The sequence below is a fragment of the Bos javanicus genome, chromosome 10 (assembly GCF_032452875.1).
Source record: "Bos javanicus breed banteng chromosome 10, ARS-OSU_banteng_1.0, whole genome shotgun sequence".
NCBI lineage: Eukaryota > Metazoa > Chordata > Mammalia > Artiodactyla > Bovidae > Bos > Bos javanicus.
The window spans coordinates 69,358,661-69,381,304 of NC_083877.1; the positions used below are offsets into that span (position 1 = coordinate 69,358,661).

General features: G+C 39.5%; 1 protein-coding gene across 2 annotated transcripts in view; it reads right to left on the reverse strand.

Moving 5' to 3' along the window:
- Positions 1-16,869, reverse strand: part of CCDC198 (coiled-coil domain containing 198) — a 33,374-nt gene extending 16,505 nt beyond the window's left edge. For both annotated transcript variants that reach the window (XM_061428997.1, XM_061428996.1), the window contains exons 1-2: positions 16,485-16,869; positions 13,389-13,471 (exon numbers count right to left, since the gene is read on the reverse strand). In XM_061428997.1, the coding sequence (XP_061284981.1) occupies positions 13,389-13,471; positions 16,485-16,707 (306 nt within the window). In that variant the 5' untranslated portion in view covers positions 16,708-16,869. The remainder of the gene's footprint in view (positions 1-13,388; positions 13,472-16,484) is intronic.
- Between the last annotated feature and the right edge of the window lie 5,775 nt (positions 16,870-22,644).

The window sequence follows — 22,644 nt, forward strand, 5'->3', positions numbered from 1 at the left end:
CTTTTACTTTTCACTTTCATGCATTGGAGAAGGAAATGGCAACCCACTCCAGTGTTCTTGCCTGGAGAATCCCAGGGACGGGGGAGCCTGGTGGGCTGCCGTCTCTGGGGTCGCACAGAGTCAGACATGACTGAAGCGACTTAGCAGCAGCAGAAGCAGCAAGCTAAGTAGGGACATGATGACACTAGCTTTAAAAAATGACTGCTTTAGTGCAGTGTGGGACTAGACTGAAGAAGAGCAATTACAGATGGGGTTGAGCATTTAGGAGGACAGAGATGATGGGCTGGGGGCTCATGTGGGGAGATTGATGGGCTCTACAAATATTTAAAATGGACCAAGCAAGACTCGTGATGGTTACTGAAGGAGAGTGATGTGCCCACAGAAATCAATATAAGGGATGGATAGTGCAGTCATTCTCTGAGACGGGGAATCCTGGAAGAGGGCCAAGTTTGGGTGGAATGTAGAGGGGGAGGTTTGTGGTGGAGATGCATGTGTAGGAACCATCCCTGGGTAGACAAGCATCCCTGAGTAGCCAGTCCTTGGCTCTGCTCTTCTCACTCGGTTCATTTGAAACTGTAAGATGAGTGAGGTCCAGAATGAGAAGAGCAGAATCGAGGATTGCAGACTTCAAGTGCTCCAACACTGAGAGGCTGATGAATGGGGATGAACTGGCCAAGGAGACTGAGGAATGACAGCTGGGAAGCAGGAGGAAAACCAGGACACCATGCCACAGAAAACAGTGTGATCAGGACATTGGCTAAGACGCCATGCTTCTAATGCAGAGGGCCAGGGTTCAATCCCTGGTCAGGGAACTGGATCCAAAAGTTCTCATGCTGTAACTAAGACCTGGTGTAGCCAAATAAATCAACAAAACAGCGTGAGCACCACTGCTGCCTTCGTCCAACTCTATAGGCAAATCCTAATATATTTGGAAAGGATTTTCCATTGTAATCTAATTGGTTCTGTTATCAAGGGGTAGGCCTGAAAGCTGGTTTGGTTTTCAAGGTGACCAGGGTGAAAAGAGAGGGACAGACCATGGGAAATGGCTGTTGAGCACCCATAATGGAGAGCGCGACTTGGGCCTGCACCACTCTCTACCACAGACCTTTCTGGTAGAGCAGCCCAAAGCTGACCTGACAGGGAAGGGAAAATGAGCAAAGGATGTGGAGACAGGGAGGAGAGACAAAGGGGGAAGAACTCAAGATCTCACATGCCAAAAAATTTTTAAAAAGTTCCAGGCCATTTACATTTGTGGAAGGAAGTAGTTCTCTGTCTCATTCTCACTTCAGTGAAGAAGTGGATTTTTTAAAAAACATTAACTTAGCAAGGAGATAATGAGAGGTAATCAGTATGAATTAGAAAGAGGTTTGTTTATTGTCTTGGCTCTCATCTCTGCAGAACATGAAGATGCAGGGTAAATGAAACCTGCTGTCAATCAAGTCAGAGCCCTGAAGGACTGAGGATGGAGAAGAAAAGGAGGGGGGAGGGACCCCAAGGGAGGGGATACCGAAGCACCTATGGGAGGAAGACTCAGCAATGACTGAGGGGGGATTCTGGGGTTGGGGTGGGCACAAAGAAAGTGTGCCATCCCTGGACTTGGTTCAAGATTGGATTCTTTCTGGTGATTAGGCCCCTATGTCTGCAGCCACTGCTGTCCATCATGCCACGCTCACAGTGTCATTCAATCCTCATGGGAACCCTGTGGATAATTACAGTTACTCCCTATTTCACAGAGGTCAATGACTTGTGCAATTTTGCAGAGCTAGAAAGTGGTGATTCTGGGATTCAAACTCAGGTGTGTTCACTGCTAAATCCTATGTTACTTTCTTCAGACTTGCTTCCAAACCTGGTTTATCAGAATCTCCTGGAATCAAAGTAAAATTGCTAGGCTATTCATTGGGGATTGAGATTCAATCAGTCTGGGATATGTCCTGGCAGGAAGGGACATACATACGTATATATATATATATATATATATATAAGGTCCAAATCGTGCTCTGAAAGAAACAGTTTATTATCTTGAGGGTGCTCACAGATACTCAGCATGCCTAGAAATAGAATTTTCCTTGTCCTAGGTCACTGATGCCGTAGTAGAGAACTGACAGGTCTCCCTGAGGATGTAAAACATTTGTAACTCTTTATATACATATGTTGGCACCCCACTCCAGTACTCTTGCCTGGAAAATCCCATGGACAGAGGAGCCTGGAAGGCTGGGGGTCTCTGAGGGTCGGACACGACTGAGCGATTTCACTTTCACTTTTCATTTTCATGCATTGGAGAAGGAAATGGCAACCCACTCCAGTGTTCTTGCCTGGAGAATCCCAGGGACGGGGGAGCCTGGTGGGCTGCCGTCTCTGGGGTCGCACAGAGTTGAACACGACTGAAGCGACCTAGCAGCAGCATATACGTATGTATACATATGCATATATATATGTGTATGTGTTTTCTCTGGGCATATAGCAAGAGCATGGTTTTCTCTGATAGCCAGAGAAAACAATAATTCAAAAAGATACATGCAATTCAGTATTAATTGCAGCACTATTTACAAGAACTAGGACAGAGAAGCAACCTAAATGTCCATCAACAGAGGAATGGATAAAGAAGATATGATACATATATACAAGATATGATACATATATACAATGAAATATACAATTATATACATATATGTAAAACACACATATATAATACATATATTGATACAGTATATATGTATTTTATATATTTGTATATAAAATATTTTTATATATTGATACAAATGTGTATGTATTTTACATGTTTGTATATATATTATGTATTTTATATATTATTTACATGTATATATTTAATTAATAGAATTTATGTTTTAGAGAGATATAGGTTCATAGCAAAATTGAGCAGAAAGTACAGAGTTCCCATACTCTTGTCTCCAAACACATACAACCTTAGTACTATCGACGTCTCTCCCCAGAGTGCTGCATCAGTGAGCCTATATGGGCAATCATTATTACTCAAAGTCCGTGATTTACTTTAGGGCTTACTCTTGATGTACATTCTCTGGGTTTGGATAAGTGTATCATGACATGTATCCATTATAGCATCATATAGAGAGTAATTTCACTATCCCCCAAAACCCTCTGTGCTCTGCCCATCCATTCCTTTCTCCCCTGAACCCCCTGGCAACCACAAATATTTCTGTTGTCTGCACAGTTTTACATTTAGTTGGAATCATATACTCTGTAGACTTTTCTGATTTCAGCCTCATTTTCTTTGGATCCACAGTTGTGATAATGGTTGAGTAGTAGTTCTATATATTTTTTTACTTTCCAATTTTTTTAAAAAATTGTTTTTTACTGAAGAATAATTGCTTTACAGAATTTTGTTTTCTGTCAAACCTCAACATGAATCAGCCATAGGGATATATGTATACACACACATGTAGGGATATATGTATACACACACATATATATATACATATATCCCCTCCCTTTTGAACCTCCTTACCATCTCCCTCCCCATCCCAATCCAAAAGTCTACAAACAATAAATGTGTGGAGAAAAGGGAACGCTCTTGCATTGGTGGGAGTGTAAATTGATACAGCTGCTGTGGAAGATGGCATGGAGATTCCTTAAAGAACTAGGAATAAAACCACCATATGACCCAGCAATCCCACTCCTAGGCATATATTCTGAGGAAACCAAAATTGAAAAAGACACATGTATCCCATTGTTCACTGCAGCACTGTTCACAATAGCTAGAACATGGAAGCAACCTAGATGTCCACTGACAGATGAATGGATAAAGAAGTTGTGGTACATATACACAATGGAATATTACTCAGCCATAAAAAGGAATGTGTTCAAGTCAGTTCTAATGAGGTGGATGAACCTAGAACCTATCAGAGTGAAGTGAATCAGAGTGATAAATACCATATTCTAATGCATATAGATGAAATCTAGAAAAATGGTACTGAAGAATTTATTTTCAGGGCAGCAGTGGAGAAACAGAAATAGAGAATAGACTTATGGACATGGGGAGAGGGGAGCAGAGGGTGAGATGTATGGAAAGAGTAACATGGAAACTTATGTTACCATATGTAAAATAGATAGCCAATGGAAACTTGCTGTATGGCTCAGGAAACTCGAACCGGGGCTCTGTAGTAGCAGTAATCTTTAAGTACTCCTCCTAGGCAATTACTTTGTGGCCTTGAAAAGAACCTAAAGAATGCCATTTCTCCACAAAGGGCACTAGATGGCAGCAGCTAACATTGCAAATAGGATCCCTCAGTTAAATCATCTGCTCTTAGCCTGAGAAGCACTGCAGAAAAAAAAGTGTTGGAAAGCTAGCTTCTCCCAACAAACTGGTCAAATGAAATTCCTTCAGAATTCTGGGTTCATATCAATGTTCTTTTTCCTTGCCTGGAAAGCAAGATAAAGCTTCACTTTATCATCTTCAGAGAAAACACAATGGGAGGAATTACTGATGAATTGGTAGAATGATGCCTTTTTAAAATTCATGATATAAAAAATGATATGTCTAAAGATTTATGGATTATTCAGCTTCTCAAATAAAGCAAATGGTCAGGATAATAAGTGGTGGAATGTCAGCAAGGAGATTCAGGAAAGGAGATTACATCAAGCATAAGTCACAGAGCTTGCTGACAAGTTCCAACCTGAGATGATTGCTTCTGCTTACTAGCACGAAGATAAAGGTGGCAGGATCAACTGGAAGAAACTATAAAGTGTGTTTGGTATCAAGACTTAAGAATGTGTTCTTTAAGTTTCTAGGAGAAAGGTAAAGTTGTCCAAAGGAGCAAGAAATCATCAGGCCAAGGCGGAATTTCTGGTCAAGGCTTTGCAATGAGTTCACATTTCAGTAACATTCTTTGATTCAAATATCTGGCAATGAAAAATAAAACATAAACCAAAAAGATGTGGTCAGGCTTTAATATAAGATAATACCTCTTTAGATCAGAAAGCAGAACAGAAAACTTGGGGGAAGCTAATTCGTAAGCCATTTAGGGCTCCTGTTGGCTGTTAGTTATTTCCATAGGCTAAAGAGACCTAAAAAATGCTTCATATAAGGAGGAAACGTAAAGCCAGGCTCATGGTTTAAACTCAGGGACTGAGCTGTACTCACCTCTTTACCCAGTCTAAGGGCTGTATCAAAGTGTAAGCCAGATTTGTTTTATCTGTGTTATCAAAAAGTTGAATATAAAGAAGCTGAGACTTTATTCTTTACAACAATAAATTCAAAAGCTTAGAAAAATGGATAGTTTTCTGGGAAATATAAATTTAAAAAGTTAAATCAGGAAGAAATAAGATAACAAATCAACTAAGAACCATTCTTTTACTAATTAAGTTACTAGACTTCCCTGGTGGCTCAGACGGTAAAGCGTCTGCCTACAATGCGGGCGACCTGGTTTCAATCCCTGGGTGGGGAAGATGCCCTGGAGAAGGAAATGTCAACCCACTCCAGTATTCTTGCCTGGAAAATCCCATGGACTGAGGAGCCTGGTAGGCTACAGTCCATGGGGTCGCAAAGAGTCAGACACGACTGAACGACTTCACTTTCTTTCTCCACCAAATTCCAAGTGATCAAAGATGGTTTCACAGTTCTGTTTTTTGTTTTTATTGGAGTATAGATGCTATACAACATTGTTTTAATTTCTGCTGTACAACAGTGAATCAGTTTTGCATGCATATGTGCTTAGTCGCTCAGTCGTGTCTGACTCTTTGCCATCCCATGGACTGTAGCCTGCCAGGCTCCTCTGTCCGTGAGATTTCCCAGACAAGAATATTGGAGTGGGTTGCCATTTCCTCTGCCAGGGGATCTTCTCATTCCAGGGATCGAACCCACGTCTCCTGCATTGGCAGGCAAATTCTTCACCACTAAGCCACCAGGGAAGCCTGAATCAGGCCTGGCGTGCTGCGATTCATGGGGTCGCAAAGAATCGGACACGACTGAGCATCTGATCTGATCCCCATACTCTTGGCTTTCCACCCCCATTTCCCACCCTACCTCTAGGTCTTCACAGAGCATCGAGCTGAGCTCCATGTGCTGTATACAATACTAGCTATCTATTTTACACCAGGCCCATTTTATTAAATTTTTAAGGAATAGATAAGAACTATGTTAAATCAAATGTTTTAGAGAACAGAAAAGAGGGAAAAGTAATCAATTCACTTTATAAAACTAGTATAACCTCGAGGGGAAAAAAACTGGAAAAATATATAAAGAAATTATAGGACAATTCCACTTATGAAAATATATATAAAAACCCTAAGCACATAAAATTCAGCAGTGTATTTCTGTGTGTGTATATATATCTCATGACCAAGTAGGGTTTATATCAGGAAGGCAAGCATGGTTCACATCATAAAATCTATTAGTGTAATATATTAGATCAACTGGTTAAAAAGAAAATCCATAGGATCATTTTAATAGGTTATTTAATAATTATTTAATAAAAACATCAGTAAAATTTAACACTCAGCCCTGGGAAAAACTTGCAGCATACTAGGAATAAGATAAATGAGAGAAATGTTGGTAATTTAGTAAAAAGCATTGTGCCAGATAGCTTCTATTTATTTCTTCAGATCCACTTATCACATTACTCTGTTCTCTGCCTGTAAGAGAGTAAGCAGTTTCTCCTGCTTTCTGGCTTCCAGTTGGGTCAGCTACTAAAGAACCCTGGTAGGACATCTGAGAGAAGAAAGAGAATGGAGTCAGGATATTTCTTCCTCTGTCTCCCTCCCTGCAGTCATATTGGCTTGGCCGTGTCCCACCCTCCTCTCAAAGCAGCTTCCTCTACCTCACTGTCCCTTTCTAGGTTCTAGAAGTCCTTTGTGCTAAATATAGCCACTTCTCAGCTGCCACTAGTGGCTATTGCAATACCCTCTCTGGTTCCCCTTCAGTTCAGTCGCTCAGTCATGTCCGACTCTTTGAGACCCCATGGACCTCCATGTCCATCACCAACTCCTGGAGTTTACCCAAACTCATGTCCATTGAGTCAGTGATGCCATCCAACCATCTCATCCTCCGTTGTCCCCTTCTCCTCCTGCCTTTAATCTTTCCCAGCAACAGGGTCTTTTCCAGTGAGTCAGCTTTTCACATCAGGTGGCCAAAGTATTGGAGTTTCAGCTTCAACATCAGTCCTTCCAGTGAACACCCAGGACTGATCTCCTTTAGGATGGACTGGTTGGATCTCCTTGCAGTCCAAGGGACTCTCAAGAGTCTTCTCCAACACCCCTTATCCATGCTGTTTTTTTGAGTGCTCAGTCACTCAGTCATGTCCAGCTCTTTGCAACCCCATGGACTGTGGCCTGACAGGTTCCTCTGTCAATGGGACTTTTCAGGCAAGAATACTATAGTGGGTTGCCATTTCTTCCTCCAGGGGATCTTCTTGACCCCGGAATCAAATCCACTTCTTATGAATCTTCTGCATTGCAAGTGGACTCTTTACTGCTGAGCCACTGGGGAAACCCTATTACTTGTAAAGAAAACTTCCCTGACTTACCCTAATTTGAACATACTATCTTTATCCTTTGGGGACTCTGAAAAGCACCTATCAAAATTCTATTGCAAATGTATTTAGTTTTAGAATCAGTCTCATTAATGACATGGATAAGGCAAGGTATGTCCATTATTACTGCTTGGGTTCAGCATTGCAAGGGAAGTTTTATTCATTGCAAAAGTCAAGAAAATCTGTATGAGGCACAATTGGGGAGAAATAGAAAAAATTATTCTTGTTTATAGAACATATTGTCTATGTAGAAAATCAGAAAGAATCTATAGACAATTAGAATTACCAAGGTATTTCCATCAAGTTGTGGAACTCAAAATTTAATATATAAACATGATTAGCTTTCTTATTCACCAATAATCTTTTAGAAAATTAAATGGGAAAAATACCTCATTCATAGTAGGATAGAAAAACCAAATGAGATGTTTTGATGGCCAGTTGTAGTTGTATGTGTCAGCTTGGTTAGGTTACAGTGTACAGTTATTCAAACAGTAATCTAGGAGCTCCTGTGAAATTCTTTTGCAGATTCAATTAAAGTCAGTAATCAGTTGACTTTAAGTAAAAAAGATTAAGGGGCTTCCCTGGTAGCTCAGTTAAAAAACTGCCTGCAGTGCAGGAGACCGGGGCTCAATCTCTGGGTCAGGAAGATCCCCTGGAGAGGGAAATGGCAACCCACTCCAGTACTCTAGCCTGGAGAACCCCATGGACAGAGAAGACTGGTGGGTTACAGTCCATGGGGTCATAAGAGTTGGACATGACTTAGTGACTAAACTACCACACAACCTTGGAAGATTATTTTAGATAATCTGGGTGGGCCTGATTCAATCAATTGGAAGGCCTTAAGAGCAAAGCTGAGGTTTTCCAGAAGAAGAGGAAATTCTACTTGTGGTTAGCAGCTTCAGCTGATGCCCTGCAGTTCCAATCTACCCTTTCTGATAGCCTGTCCTATGATTTAACCTTGCCTTGTCAATTATCCTCCAAATCATGTAACCATCATGTAACTTGTATTAAGTCTTTTGATATATACCTCCTTTTATAGATTCTGTTTCTCTGGTTGAACCCTGATACAGACGTAGAGAAACAAACCTAAGAATACATCACACAAGGCCCCTGTAGAGAAATGAAATATTATTGAAAGACCTAAAAGAAAATTTGAGTGAATTATTTATACCAAGTTTATGGTTTAAAAAACAATATTGTAAATGTGGTTAATTTCCCCCAGATTATTCCATGGATGCATTCCAATCAGAATGCTGAAAAGGTTTTTTGTGGAACTTGACAAGAAGAACCAAACTTTACATGGAAGAGCAAAGGACTGTAAATCGCAAAGACAATTCTGAAGAAGAAAAAGGCAAAGCAACTTGCCATCCTAGATATTAAGACTTAGCTTAAAGGTACATAGACAGAGAAGAATTCCTGTGGACACATAAATAGGCCAGTTCAACAGAAGAGAGGACTCAGAAACAGACTCACTGAGCTATGGATGTCAGATATATGACAGAAGTAACATTTCAAATCAATGGTCACAAAGGATGATTCCATAAGCAGTTCTGGGACAAGAGACTCATCAAATGGAAAAAAACATAAGATCAGATTCCAACTTCACACCTGAATTTAATGGATTAATTAATTTAATCCATCTTAAATAGATGGATTAGGACCTAAATGTGAAAAGTTAAAGATTATAAATTTTAGAAATAAAAATATCCTTATGAACTTGGGGAATTTAAAAATTTCTTTGACAAAATATGAGATAGAAAACAGAGATAAAGATTGAGAAATGTGACAACATCAAACTCTGTGTACACACAAGCACACACATGCACACAAAATGAAAAGGCAAAACATAGACAGAAGATACTTGCAACACACATAAGTAACAAAGGGCTGGATCTAAAGCATACAAGGAACTCTCACCCATCAAAGAAGGAGACTATAGAAAATGGGCAAAGGATTAGAAACGTTGAGAGAGAATAAGTTTGTGACAAATTGTCTAAGACCTCAAACAGTGTAATGAATTATCCAGGTTGATGCTCATCTTTCTCTCCTCTCCATTCATTCTTTCAACATTGATTAATGCATACTTATAAATCACCATTTATGTGCTAGCTACTGCTCTAGGCACTTAGATGTGTAGCGAAGACAGCAGACAAAATTCCCTGCCTCTGTGAAGATTATACTCTAGCACTGGGGTGGAATTTGAGGGGTTGGGAGGTGGTGGAAAAAACACACAATGAACCTAATATGTAAGCAAATTGCTTAGTGTGTTAGATGGAAATAAGTGCTCCAGAGAAAAAAACAGTGAAGAGTCAAGGGAATCAGGAGTGTCAAGAGTAAGAGCTGCAGTTGTCAATAGGTTGTCATGTAAGCCTTAAAGGAAAAGTGAGATTTAAGCAAATCTTTGAGAATCTGCCTGCTATGCAGGAGATCTAGGTTTGATCCCAGAGTCAAGAAAATCTCCTGGAGAAGGGAATGGCAACCACTCCAGTATTCTTGCCTGGAGAATTCTATGGACAGAGGAGCCTGGCTGGCCACAGTCCATGAGTCAAAAAGAGTTGGCCATGACTGAGCAGCTAAACTTTATTGGACATGAAGGAGTTATCCAAGGAGATCATTTGAGGAAACTCTATATGGGGTAGGGGTGGAAGACCATTTCCACCTTAGGCTGGACCCGAGATGGTTGGATGAGAAGGTGAATCTCTCAGAAAGGTTAGTGATGATCACCTCTTCAACATGGGGCAGATACATTTGAGTCAGGGCTCCCTGGCAGAGCTTCTCAGATCTCAGCATCTCCGAGCTGGAGAACCTTAGTTCAAGACCTGCTCTTTACTTGAGGAGTTATTAGATGTTCAGGAAGTGGAGTGTGCCAAATATGAAACTCAAATTATTTAGGTTGCAATTAGATTTGGTTTAATAATTAAAAATACTTTTATAATTTTCTTTGGCAGGGATTAGGCTATTAATTAGCATGTCATGGGAACCTAGCATTTATTATTCTCTCAAAAATCCATTTGTGGTGGAAAATGTGCTGAGCCTCATTTGTGAAGATAATTATAGTTGATATCTTTGGGAGTGTCTGCCAAGTTCCCAGTGATTTCCCTCTTCTCTGGGAGCTGCCTCTATAATCTACATGGAGTGGTAATTGGTGGGAGGAAGGGAGGCTCCCCTGCTCACACTTCTACTGTATGAGCATATTCTTTGGTCATAGCTCATTGGAACAGAGCTAGAATCATGAGGAAAGCTGGGCCAATACTATTTTAAAAATCTCCCAGGAATTTGGAATTAGAGCCAAGAGGGCTAGACAAGTTTGTCTGTTTGACTAGAATTATGAGATGCAAATTAAATGTGGCCAAATTTCACCAAATAGTCTTGAGGACTAGAGAAAGTCAACCAGCAAGGAGAGAGAAAGCGGATGCACAGAGAGCGAGTTCTTCTGCCTTTCAGGTTCTAAGACATAGCTCTTCCCTGAAGTCTAGGTGCCTCCCAACTTTTGAGTTCATTAAAAAAAAACTCCTATATCATTATAAATTATCACATTGGTTGCTTTGGCTAGTCCATTTGACTTCCAGTACAGTGATGCTACAGATATGAAATTGTAGGGAGGTCACTTTTTTTTTTTTCCCAGTAGGGATGTGCTGTGTGTGCTAATTCACTTCAGTTATATCTGACTCTTTGCAACCCCATGAACTGTAGACTGTCCCTGGGGCTCTCCAGACAAGACTATTGGAGTGGGTTGCCATTTCCATCTCCAGGGCATCTTGCCGACCCAGGGTCGAACCCGCATCTCTGTCTCCTGCATTCACAGGCAGGTTCTTCACCACTAAAGCCACCTGGGAAGTCTCACCAGGATAATGGGTTTCATTCATTCATCTGTCCATTAATTCATTTATTCATAAACTTTCAAGGGATACATACTGTGTTAGTGACTTAAGATATAAGACTGAATGTAGTTTGTATGCTCAAATAATTCATTTTGATTCTTCATTTTTAAGGTGGTTGGTTGGGATATGGGGAGGCAGTCTTTGACTCTGAAATACCAAATTTCTTTTTGAGTTTGATTGACTTGAGAAAGTCAAAGCCTGCCTTTAGCTTATTTATGGTTGATAGATATAAAAAAGGACTCTGTGGACTATAAACTCCTACACAAATGTTTTTCACTGTTTATAGTAATAATCTTCTTTTTGACTTATTCAGCTTAGAGGCTTCACAGGAACATATAAAATGAGCTTCTTTGAAAGGAAGCCTTTGATTTATAATGATTTAGAAACAAAATGTAAGTTTTAAAATTAGCACTTTAGGTAGAGATAGGCTCAAAATGTTAAAAATTATATATCAACTTGATAGAATTGCACTTTATTTTCCATTGACTAAACAATATTTTTAGGTTTCTAATATTTTGGGAAAAGATCCTCCTTTTTTGGTAACCAAAAGCTATAATCACTCAAATAATGATTGTGAGCTTCTGGAGAAGACAGGTAAATAAAAACCAACTTAAATAGAAATAATCCCCAACAAATGAGCTCAGATACCCCTGACTGAGTTGTGTAGCAGGTGGGGTTTGATTCCAATTCCATTTTTCAAATATCAGTGATAGATCCTGCTCACAAGAGAGCTCCAAACCCTCCTTTTAGCTGATGCTCACTTCAGAGGACCCATTCAGATGGATCTCTTTCCCTTTCTAGGATGAGGGTTCTTAAAATTTATAGGTCTCTACAGGGAATTCATTAAATATTTATTAAGGTGATGCATTTAAAACTCCTGCTTTGCTGCCTTGAAATCAGTGTGTTAAAGTCGCTTCAGTCTTGTCTGACTCTTTGTGACCCTATGGACTATAATCCGCCAGCTTCCTCTGTCCATGGGATTCTCCAGGCAGGAATACTGGAGTGGGTTGCCATGCCCTCCCCCAGGGCATCTTTTGGACCCAGGGATCTAACCTTTGTCTCTTACATCTCCTGCACTGGCAGGTGGGTTCTTTACTGCTAGTGCCACCTGCTGCTGCTGCTAAGTTGCTACAGTTGTATCCAACTCTGCGCGACCCCATAAATGGCAGCCCACAGCCTCCGCCATCCTTGGGATTCTCCAGGCAAGAACGCTGGAGTGGGTTGCCATTTCCTTCTCCAGTGCATGAAAGTGAAAAGTGAAAGTGAAGTCACTCAATCGTGTCCAGCTCTTCGCAACCCCATGGACTGCAGCCTACCAGGCTTCTCTGTCCGTGGGATTTTCCAGGCAAAAGTACTGGAGTGGGGTGCCGTTGCCTTCTCCACCTAGGAAGCCTTAAATTCAGTGTTCTCAATTTCGTTAACTAAACATTTCGAATGATGAAAGGTTAGGGATAGAAGGACTGTAGAGATCATCTATGCCAATGGTTAAGAGCACAGGCTTTGGAGGCCTGGTTGATATGTGGCCCCTGCTGTCCTTGGGCAAGTTACTTAACTCTCTGAAGCACATGTATAAAACAAGGATAATCCTTCCTTTCTCATTGAGGGGTATGAAAATTAAATGAATGACAAGATCATTGTTGCTTAGAGTGTAACAGACTTGTATAGGTGGTAATTAGTTATAGTAGTTGTTACTGTTATATGTTACCATGATTGCCCCACAGTCATTCAATTAATCAGTGCAAGATTCAGATCCTTTGTGTCCCTTCATACCTATATCTTTGGTACTATACCTGCTTCCATTGGTGGTGGTCTTAAAAGTGAAATCATTACAAAAGGAAATCCTAAAGAAATATGGTTTACATTGACAGCATTCTCTTTAATAACACCATCATTCTCATTAGCTTAGTCATTGTCAATATCCCTCTTATATGATTATAGTTAAAAAGGGATATTACCATTAAATCCAAGAAATTCCTTATGAAGCCTTTTAAATGCATCTTACTTGAAGTCTTCGGGGTGGATGCCTTTTAATAATACTTGTTTCTTGCTGTTCCAGTGGGAAGTCAAAATACATGGCCCTCGGCCCTTGAAGGGTTGGAGAGAAACAAAAACAAACCATTAAAAGCAATTTCCTATGACATTAAATTCATCATTAGTTATTAGACTCTGTTAACGCCATTTGTATCTTTAGTTCTGTATATCTAACCAATAGGCTGAATGTGAAGACGAAAAATATAAAGCAGGGGCCCACATAATGGCAAATGATAGAATATTAGCCTAGACTCAGGATTTAATTTCTGCTTTCCTCATTTCCTCCCCGATTAATATTTAAAGGAATAATTGCACATTTAACAATGTATTGACTAGAAATGTTATTCAGACATGGAAAATAGAAACATTGATTTGTTTTAATTTTATGAAATCCCTCCCAAATAAATAGAAATCAGAAAAAAACCATAACTTTAAGAAGTGAAAATAAATTCTCTTTTCAGGTATAATAGATTAATAGATGGATAGGTATTAGAGAGGTGATAAAGAAATGGAACTTGAGTGTGTAATAGGAATATGCAATGCTTATCATTGAATGTTCCCAATTAAATAATCCACTCTCCCACTGCAAGTAGGGAAATAAATTCCCACAAGTTGCCTCTCTAATACAATATATCAATATTCTTCTTGATGAAATAACCCAGGGCTACAGTGTTAATGAACCAGAGAAGCTCATTAGGAAACAGAGAAGCTCAACAGATCCATGTGGATTTCATTTTTCAGTTTGATTAGCCTGGGCCCTTGGGACTACTACCATAACCAATGCTACGTGAATGACCTCCTTGTCCTTTCCTCATAACAATCTGGATGCATTCTGATGTTGAGATTGTTGTGCAGACTATCCTGTAGTCCCACTTTGCATTTTAAATGGAAAAATTCCTGGGTAATTATGTGTTTCTATCCTTAAAACATTTGAATGATAACCTGAAGAATATCTCTATGACCTTCTTTTCTTTCAAGAATACCAGGATATCAAGCAAGACCCAAAACATGTTGGATTTTAAAATGTAAATATTTTCAGCAAAATATATTTCAGCAATGTGACTACACCTTATTTTTATGCTATGATTTGGGTAATATCACCCTATTATTTAATTTGCTTCTCCTGAAGTGGTATAGGCATGTGTTACTTTTACCTTTGATTTACAGGTGAAGAAAATTAATGAAGCAACTTGCCTAAAGTCATACTATTTGGTATTTGGTGAAGCTGGGGTTACAATGTGGGTCTCTTGAAATAGTGTTCAGAATGCTTGCCATCCCATTGTTATTTATTATTAATGTGATTTTGTGATTTCAAAAATAAGAACATTTCCAAGTTAGACTCTAGCACATTAGAATCAGCTTTTACCCTTTGGTTATCAAAATCTTAAAACTCTAGATGGAAGGTTTAGATAAAAAATGAATTATTCAATGAGTCTAAGAAGAATATTCCTACTAACATGCTTAGAAAGTCAAACAACAACAAAAGGCTATAGAGAACCAGTCAAAGGTTATCAGTTCTATAGAAAGTAGCCATGAAGATCATTCTAGATCTAGGTACTAGGTCTAGATACCTACCTAGTACTAGTACTCGGTCTAGATCTAAGACTTACTAGGTACTGAAAAGGAATGTGTATATACATATACACACACAGAATATATATATCCTGGCCAATAATAGCAACTTACTTGTGTTAATAATACAGAATGTGAAGAAAAGAAAAAAAATAATGTACATATGTGTGTATGTGTGTATATATATCACATATACATATGTATATATGCATGTATCTCTTCCCAGGTTACAATGTCTAAGTATCATCTGTTTAAGTATCATCATGATTGTCATAAAATATTTTATATCTTGTAAAATGCCACAGGAGAATTTATAGCCCTTTCTGGCTTGGATCTTCCCATCATAATGGGAAAAATTCTCTTAGTTCTGCAGATGATCATGAAGAATCAGGGGTTGGGGAGAGGGTGCCCCATCCACTCATCTGTACTGCAATAAATGAGTTCAGATTGAAGTGGTTTCCAATTGCACATCAGAATGGATTCACTTCTATAGTACTGCTTTCAAAACAACAAAGCCTGATGCATGAAATGGTACTGGAGAGATTGATTTACATTTAAAATCCCACTGAAATGCATGATTATCATAATCACATTTTTATCTGTGGAACTGGTTTAATTTTTTTATTGTGGTAAAAGTCACATAATATAAAACATACTCTTTTAGTCATATTTAACTATATTTATACAAACCATATTTATGCAGATCAGTACATTCACATTGTTGTGCAACTCTCACCATCATCCATCTCCCAAACTTTTCACTTTCCTAGACTGAAACTCTGACCCATTAAACACTAATTCCCCATTCCCACCTCTCCTCCTGGCCCCTGCTGCTGCTAAGTCGCTTCAGTCGTGTCCGACTCTGTGCGACCCCATAGACAGCAACCCACCAGGCTCCCCTGTCCCTGGGATTCTCCAGGCAAGAACACTGGAGTGGGTTGCCATTTCCTTCTCCAATGCGTGAAAGTGAAAAGTGAAAGTGAAATCGCTCAGTTGTGTCCGACTCCTAGCGACCCCATGGACTGCAGCCCACCAGGCTCCTCCGTCCATGGGATTTTCCAGGCAAGAGTACTGGAGTAGGGTGCCATTACCTTCTCTGCCCCCTGGCCCCTAGCATCTACCATTGTACTTTCTGACTATAAATTTGACTCAGTCATCTCATTTAAGTGGAATGAAACAGTATTTGTCACATCTAAGGTCTATTGGAAAAGAATTTTAATTGCCTGGCAAAGCTAGGTATAAATATCAAAAGGACTATAAACCAAGCTGACACAAAATGATCATTTCCTTCTCGTGTGGAATGATGAAAAGCCCTAGTTCCCAGTTCACACACCTATTCTAACGTGCCCAGAATACTTAAAATAGACAAACATTACCTCCTGTTGACAAATGTTCTTTTATATTTCAACAATTAAGAAACTTCATAGATTATAGAGGTAGACAGGTTAATCTATCAGTAGCTCTCCACAAATTTCTTGCTGGGTTTTACATTTACCTTCAGAATATCTTCCATACCAGGTCTCTCGTAGAGGCGGCAACTGCCCTTCTAAAGCTTTATTCCGGTCCTGCAGTCTTGCAAATGAATATAAACTGTTTTCTTCCAGATTCTGAGTGAATGCAAAGTCCACAGGGCCAGCCAAGGGAGTCTCTTCCTCTTTGTTTTGCAAAGGTACTACCTTGGTCACCCTTGGGTGAGGCTTAGAGTGACTCAGGCCCATTTCACATTAAAGACACTCCATAAAACCATGAGGTTGGTGGTTTGGGGCCTTTAAAGTGGCTTATTTTAATCAAGGAACTTCTGAAGTTAGCCCAGCTCCAAAGTATTTCCTCCCTTCGTGACATCTGTGTGGCTTTATTTCACTTCACACTAACCCTTTGGCCACTTCCTGGGAGGTTGGTTTCTATGGAGACTTCCCTTCAACTCCTACTTGGCCATTTCAGACCCAAAGAATCCAGTTAAACATTGACTTGGTTATGCTACTTTCTGAAACACTCAGTGGTAGGAAGAGAAACCACTATTGATCATTAAACAAATCTCTAACACCAGGAAGGCCATTAACAGAAATAGAGAGCAGAGGTTCAGAGAACCTCAATTTGACCCTTTCATTGTGCATACCTTTAGCCATCATCTGTAAGAATTACCAACTGAGAAGAGCTAAGTCCCCTTTGGAAATGTTGGGAGCTAATCACCTAGGGCTTTGTTAATCCTTAACTTTAATTGAAGAATTTATCTTCCAAATAGGAAACAGCAGAATAACTAAAATGATTTTTCTGTCAATAATTTGAATTGCCTTTGAAGGAGATGAATACATTACAGAAGGGTAGGGAGACAGTAACACTTTAACCCTGGGAATGAGGGGACAAACTTCTTGAATAGTTCAAGCAAAAGACAAAGATATGTTAGAAACAACAACAACGATGACAAAAAAGCAAACTCAAAGATAGCCTATTTGTTTTGTTTAAAAAAAATTGAAAAAAAAAAAAAAGACTGAAGATAAATGTGCTGAAATGTTGAATAGTGATTTTTGAATGATGGGATTGTGGGTGATTTTTATTTTATTCTTTCTTTATATGTAGAAGCAGAACTCACTTTCAGTTTCTAATTGTCCATGAGCATAGATTATTTATGTTTTCATCACATCCCTACAGGGATACAGAGAAGTTCAAAGGTATGTATTTTTTTTACTTTTGCAAAAGTCATCTGCTAAGAGGCTAACATAGGTTTGGAAATTCTTATAAGCCAATAGAGTTCATCGAAAAAGAAATCTGAGTTTAATTTTCTCCCTTTGTGTTTTATACACAATCCTCTCTGTGGCAGAAATACTTGTAAGTGAGAATCATATATTAATAATATCTGCAAATAATACTTTTGGTAACTAGAAACTAATTATAAAGGTTAAAATAGTTGAACAGTATCTAGTCAGGTTTATTTTTGGACACAATTAGTTTAAGTATTTCTAAAAGCAAGGGAAAGTATTGCAAGTTAACGAACTAGAAATTATACTGGAAACTCTGGACTTCATGGATCTGGACCAGTGAGAACCATTCAGTTCTCATTTTTTTGATTTACTATTGTTTACTTTTGAGATATCTGTAGAGAATGTGAGGAAGTTGGTTAGCTGCTCAGGAAATAATGAAAGAAATGAAGATTCCTGCCATGTTTATTTCCATTTATCATTAACTACTTCCAAGTTTTGTAACTCATGCAGATTACTTAACCATTCCATGCCTGAGTTTTCTCATCTGTAAAATGGAGTTAATAGAAATGCATCATGAGCAATGAGTTAATTTATAGCTCTTAGAATAGTACCTGACATATAGTAGATTTGAAGTAAACATTAGCCTGTATCTTTATCACTCATTGGTCAGAAACCATTAAAGTAGACTTAATCCTGTCTAAAGGAGTTTATAATTCCTTGGACAGAAGAAAATGGTGGGCTACAATCCAGGGGGTCTCAAAGAGTTAGACACAATTGAGTGTGCACGCACCCGTTTAACTGAGGAAACAAGGATGCTTTATATCTATTATTTTAAAAGTTATTATATGCTTTTTCTTAGAATGATGATAGTGAAAATAGTTTCAATTTCATTAAAAGAGGAAAAGGAGAATTTGACCTCACCTATAGAGTTTTGTATATAGGATATGATTTCTTAATGACGAGATTTGGAAAACAAAAAACTCTCATTCACAAAACCTTGTCCACTCCTCAGACTATCAGTGATACTTATATATAATGACCCTTCTCCAGTTCAAGACTGGTTATGAATAGCCAATGATAGTGTGTAAAGATGATAAAAATAGTGTATATTATATGTAGTACTAAAAATTTATGAATATGAAATGAGAATCCAAGTTTATAAATTTGTAGGATAAAGCAGAGAAGGGGTTAAACTTTTCTAAATCTGAAGATAATGCCCAGAGAAAACTTTATTAAGACAGAGGGCACAGAGAAGAGAAAAGATGGTGAGGTGCTGGAGGAGATGGAGAGGAGTAGGGATCAAGAGCTAGGTGTACCATTTCCACATGTGAGGGATGGAAGTTGCAACTTGGAGCAGCTCCATAGACAGTCTGACCATGCAGCCCCCAGGCAGCTTCCTTGCATAGGCTCCCAGTGCTGGAATCTCTGAACGCAGGGTGTGGTGTGAGCCATGCACTTGTTAGCCCTGCTTCTCACCTGTGCTTCAGCCTTTAGATCCAAAGGCAGGAAGAAAAGGAAAGCAAATGCTGCAAAGCTGTTTTTTGCAGCCAGAAATCTCTGCTTTTGTTTTTGGTTCGCTCTCAACTTGGGCAAAACTGTTAAGGAATCTTGTTGAGTGGATTTAAATTCTATAGAAACTCAATGCACACTCAGAGGAGATAGGTGGATTTTCCTCTTTGCTGCTGCTGCTACGTCGCTTCAGTCGTGTCCGACTCTGTGCGACCCCATAGAAGCAGCCCACCAGGCTCCACCATCCCTGGGATTCTCCAGGCAAGAACACTAGAGTGGGTTGCCATTTCCTTCTCCAATGCATGAAAGTAAAAAGTGAAAGTGAAGTCGCTTAGTCGTGTCCAACTCTTAGCGACCCCATGGACAGCAGCCTACCAGGCTCCTCCGTCCATGGATTTTCCAGGCAAGAGTGCTGGAATGGGGTGCCATTGCCTTCTCCGTTCCTCTTGTCTAATAAGAGACAATTTTGCCTTTGAATACAGAGGGCTGAGTTGGGTAACAGAGCAGGTTAGGTGCCTTCTAAGTTTCCTTACAGTCTTTTCCAGCCCAATTTGCATGACAGTATCTCATCAGAGTCAGCAAGACTAGAGCTTTTTTTCCCTTTTACTTATGTGGTGACATTACCTACCTTTGTGGGATTGTGATTTGATAGCTCTTGCCATAGTTTTGACAAACTTCCCAGGGTCATCCACACTCTCTTGGCCCTCCCCAACTCCTTTAGTAAAATGACTCTTGGAGGTTAAGAGGCTGCCATGAAGAAAGGCAGATTTTCAGCAGGTAGCCCACTCGGTACTGTGTGAATCAAAAAGGAAGTGGTGACTGCAGTAGCAATAGACTCTAAGCAGATACAAATAGAAAAGCATGCAAATGCTCAATGGCTCTTTATAGTCATGAGTAGTAATTTTAAAATTTCTGCAACCTAATATTGGATAAATGAACTTCTTTTTTAAGTGGGCTATGGGCATATCTATTTGGATGTTTTCTATTGAAGCAGATGGTGATTGCTAATGTGATATTCCTTGGAATAGGAGGTTGGCAGTTTGGAGTCAGGTTGGTTAAATTGCCTTTTGATCCTTCAGCATAGTATTTTCTTGGAAAGGCTTCAGACAGGATTAAAAACAACATGTATATAAATATTCCTTAGGGTTGGATTTAATTTCACACATGGATTACTTACTATGCATTGGCCTTTCAGTAAGTGGGATTTAAATACTAAATGCTTACAGGATTCCTGAACTATGCATTTGATAAAGTTATAGCCTTTTCAGCAATTGGTATGTAATGGATAAGCAATCATGGGGGCCTTTTCAGCCATGTGAATTATGTGTTTGGATGCCAACTAAGCAGAGTTGTTATATGACCCAAATCTTAGTTTTCCTCCCATTGATTATTTCTCTCTATATTTATCCATATATTGGGTGTGAGGGTGAGAGTCCAAACAGACTTACTCAATTTGAAAGTGCTAAAGCAAAGCCAATGGAGAAAATGTGAATTGAGGCTTCTTGTATAAACTGTTAAATGAGATCAGTTGGATCAAATTTATATCTCTACACTTTATTTATTTTTTTTTATCTCTACACTTTAAATGCAGTCTGCAACTGCATCGCTGAATTAAATGCTAAAACCAAACCATCACATTCCTGCTACTCTGAAGACAGCCAGTGTGTGAGTTTCTTACCGCAGCCATGGAATTAAAAGATTCTTGCTCCTTGGAAGAAAAAACCTAGATAGCATATTAAAAGCAGAGATGTTACTTTGCTGACAGATGTCCATATAGTCAAAGCTGTGGTTTTTCCAGTAGTCATGTATGGATGTGACAGTTGGACCATAAAGACAACTGAGTGCCGAAGAATTGATGCTTTTGAACTGTGGTGTTGGAGAAGACTCTTGAGAGTCCCTTGGACTGCAAGGAGATCCAACCAGTCCATTCTAAAGGAAATAGGATGAAATAGTCCTGAATATTAGTTAGAAGGACTGATGCTGAAGCTTCAATACTTTGGCCACCTGATGTGAAGAACTGACTCATTGGAAAAGACCCTATACTGGAAAAGATTGAAGGCAGGAGGGAAAGGGGATAACAGAGGATAAGATGGTTGGATGTCATCACTGACTCGATGGACATGAGTTTGAGCAAGCTCGGGGAGTTGGTGATGGACAGGGAAGCCTGGCGTGCTGCAGTCCATGGGTTCACAAGGAGTCAGACAAAACTGAGTGACTGAACTGACTGAATGGACTTAACTTAGGGCAAAGAATTTTTGTATATTTCATCTCTAATTGGGAGAATATCAACTTTTGGTTATAATAACCCTTTTTAAGACATCTTTAGAAAAACTTTTTTCTCTCCTTCCTTCCTTCTTTCCTTGAAACAAGATTACATTTTAACTCTGTTAATCCATAGATGTTTGTCTCAAGAATTTACACTGAAATTTAATCTTTGATTCATGGTCTCTATCTGGTTTAAACAGTCACTCAAGATTTAGACCTAAATTGAATAATATGCATTTTTCTCCCAAGGCAAAATTATTGCTTTTACAAATGTCTACTAAAAACAACATTATTTGTTGTTGTTGTTGTTCAGTCACTAAGTTGTGTCTGACTCTTTGTGACCCCATGGACTGCAGCACACCATGCTTCCCTGTCCTTCACCATCTCCTGGAATTTTCTCAAACTTGTGTCCATTGAGTCGGTGATGCTAACCAGCCATCTTATCCTCTGCCACCCTCTTCTATGCCTACCTTCAATCTTTCCCAGCATCAGCGTCTTTTCCAATGAGTCAGCTCTTTGCATCAGGTGACCAAAGTACTAAAGCGTCAGCTTCACATCAGAGTTCCTCTTTTTCTGATAAATTTAAATTGTGTACCCAAAGGTAAGATGTGGGCTTCTAATTTTTAAGGCAGCATAAGAACAGGGTAGAGAGGAGCATGGTGTACCAGATGTCCCAAAGTTCAGGGTAGGCCGAAGTGGCCCTGTGTGAAGTTTCATCTGGTGTCATTGAACTAAATGCTACCCAGGCAGAGCTAGTGGCCCCACTCAGAAATCTCAGCTGTTGGCCATGTGTTTTAAGGAGCATTTGTTCTGTATGTGCCTTCATGCTAAGTCAAGTCAGTTGTGTCCAGCTCATTGCGACCCTGTGGACTGCAGCCAACCAGGCTCCTCTGTCCATGGGATTCTCCAGGCAATAATACTGGAGTAGGTTGCCAAGCCCTTCTCCATGGAATCTTCATGACCCAGGGATCGAACCTGTGGCTCCTACATTGCAGGCAGATTCTTTACCGCTGACCCACAGGGGAGGCTCGCGTTGTTCTGGGTTCTCTGCAAATCAGGGATGCTTCCTTGTCCCGGGAAGGTCTGTACCTTGATTTTTTTTAAACTGCATTTAGATGAAATTTAGAGGGCACCAAATAAAGAGACCATTCCTAAAGATTTGTCTCACCCTCTTTTATTACT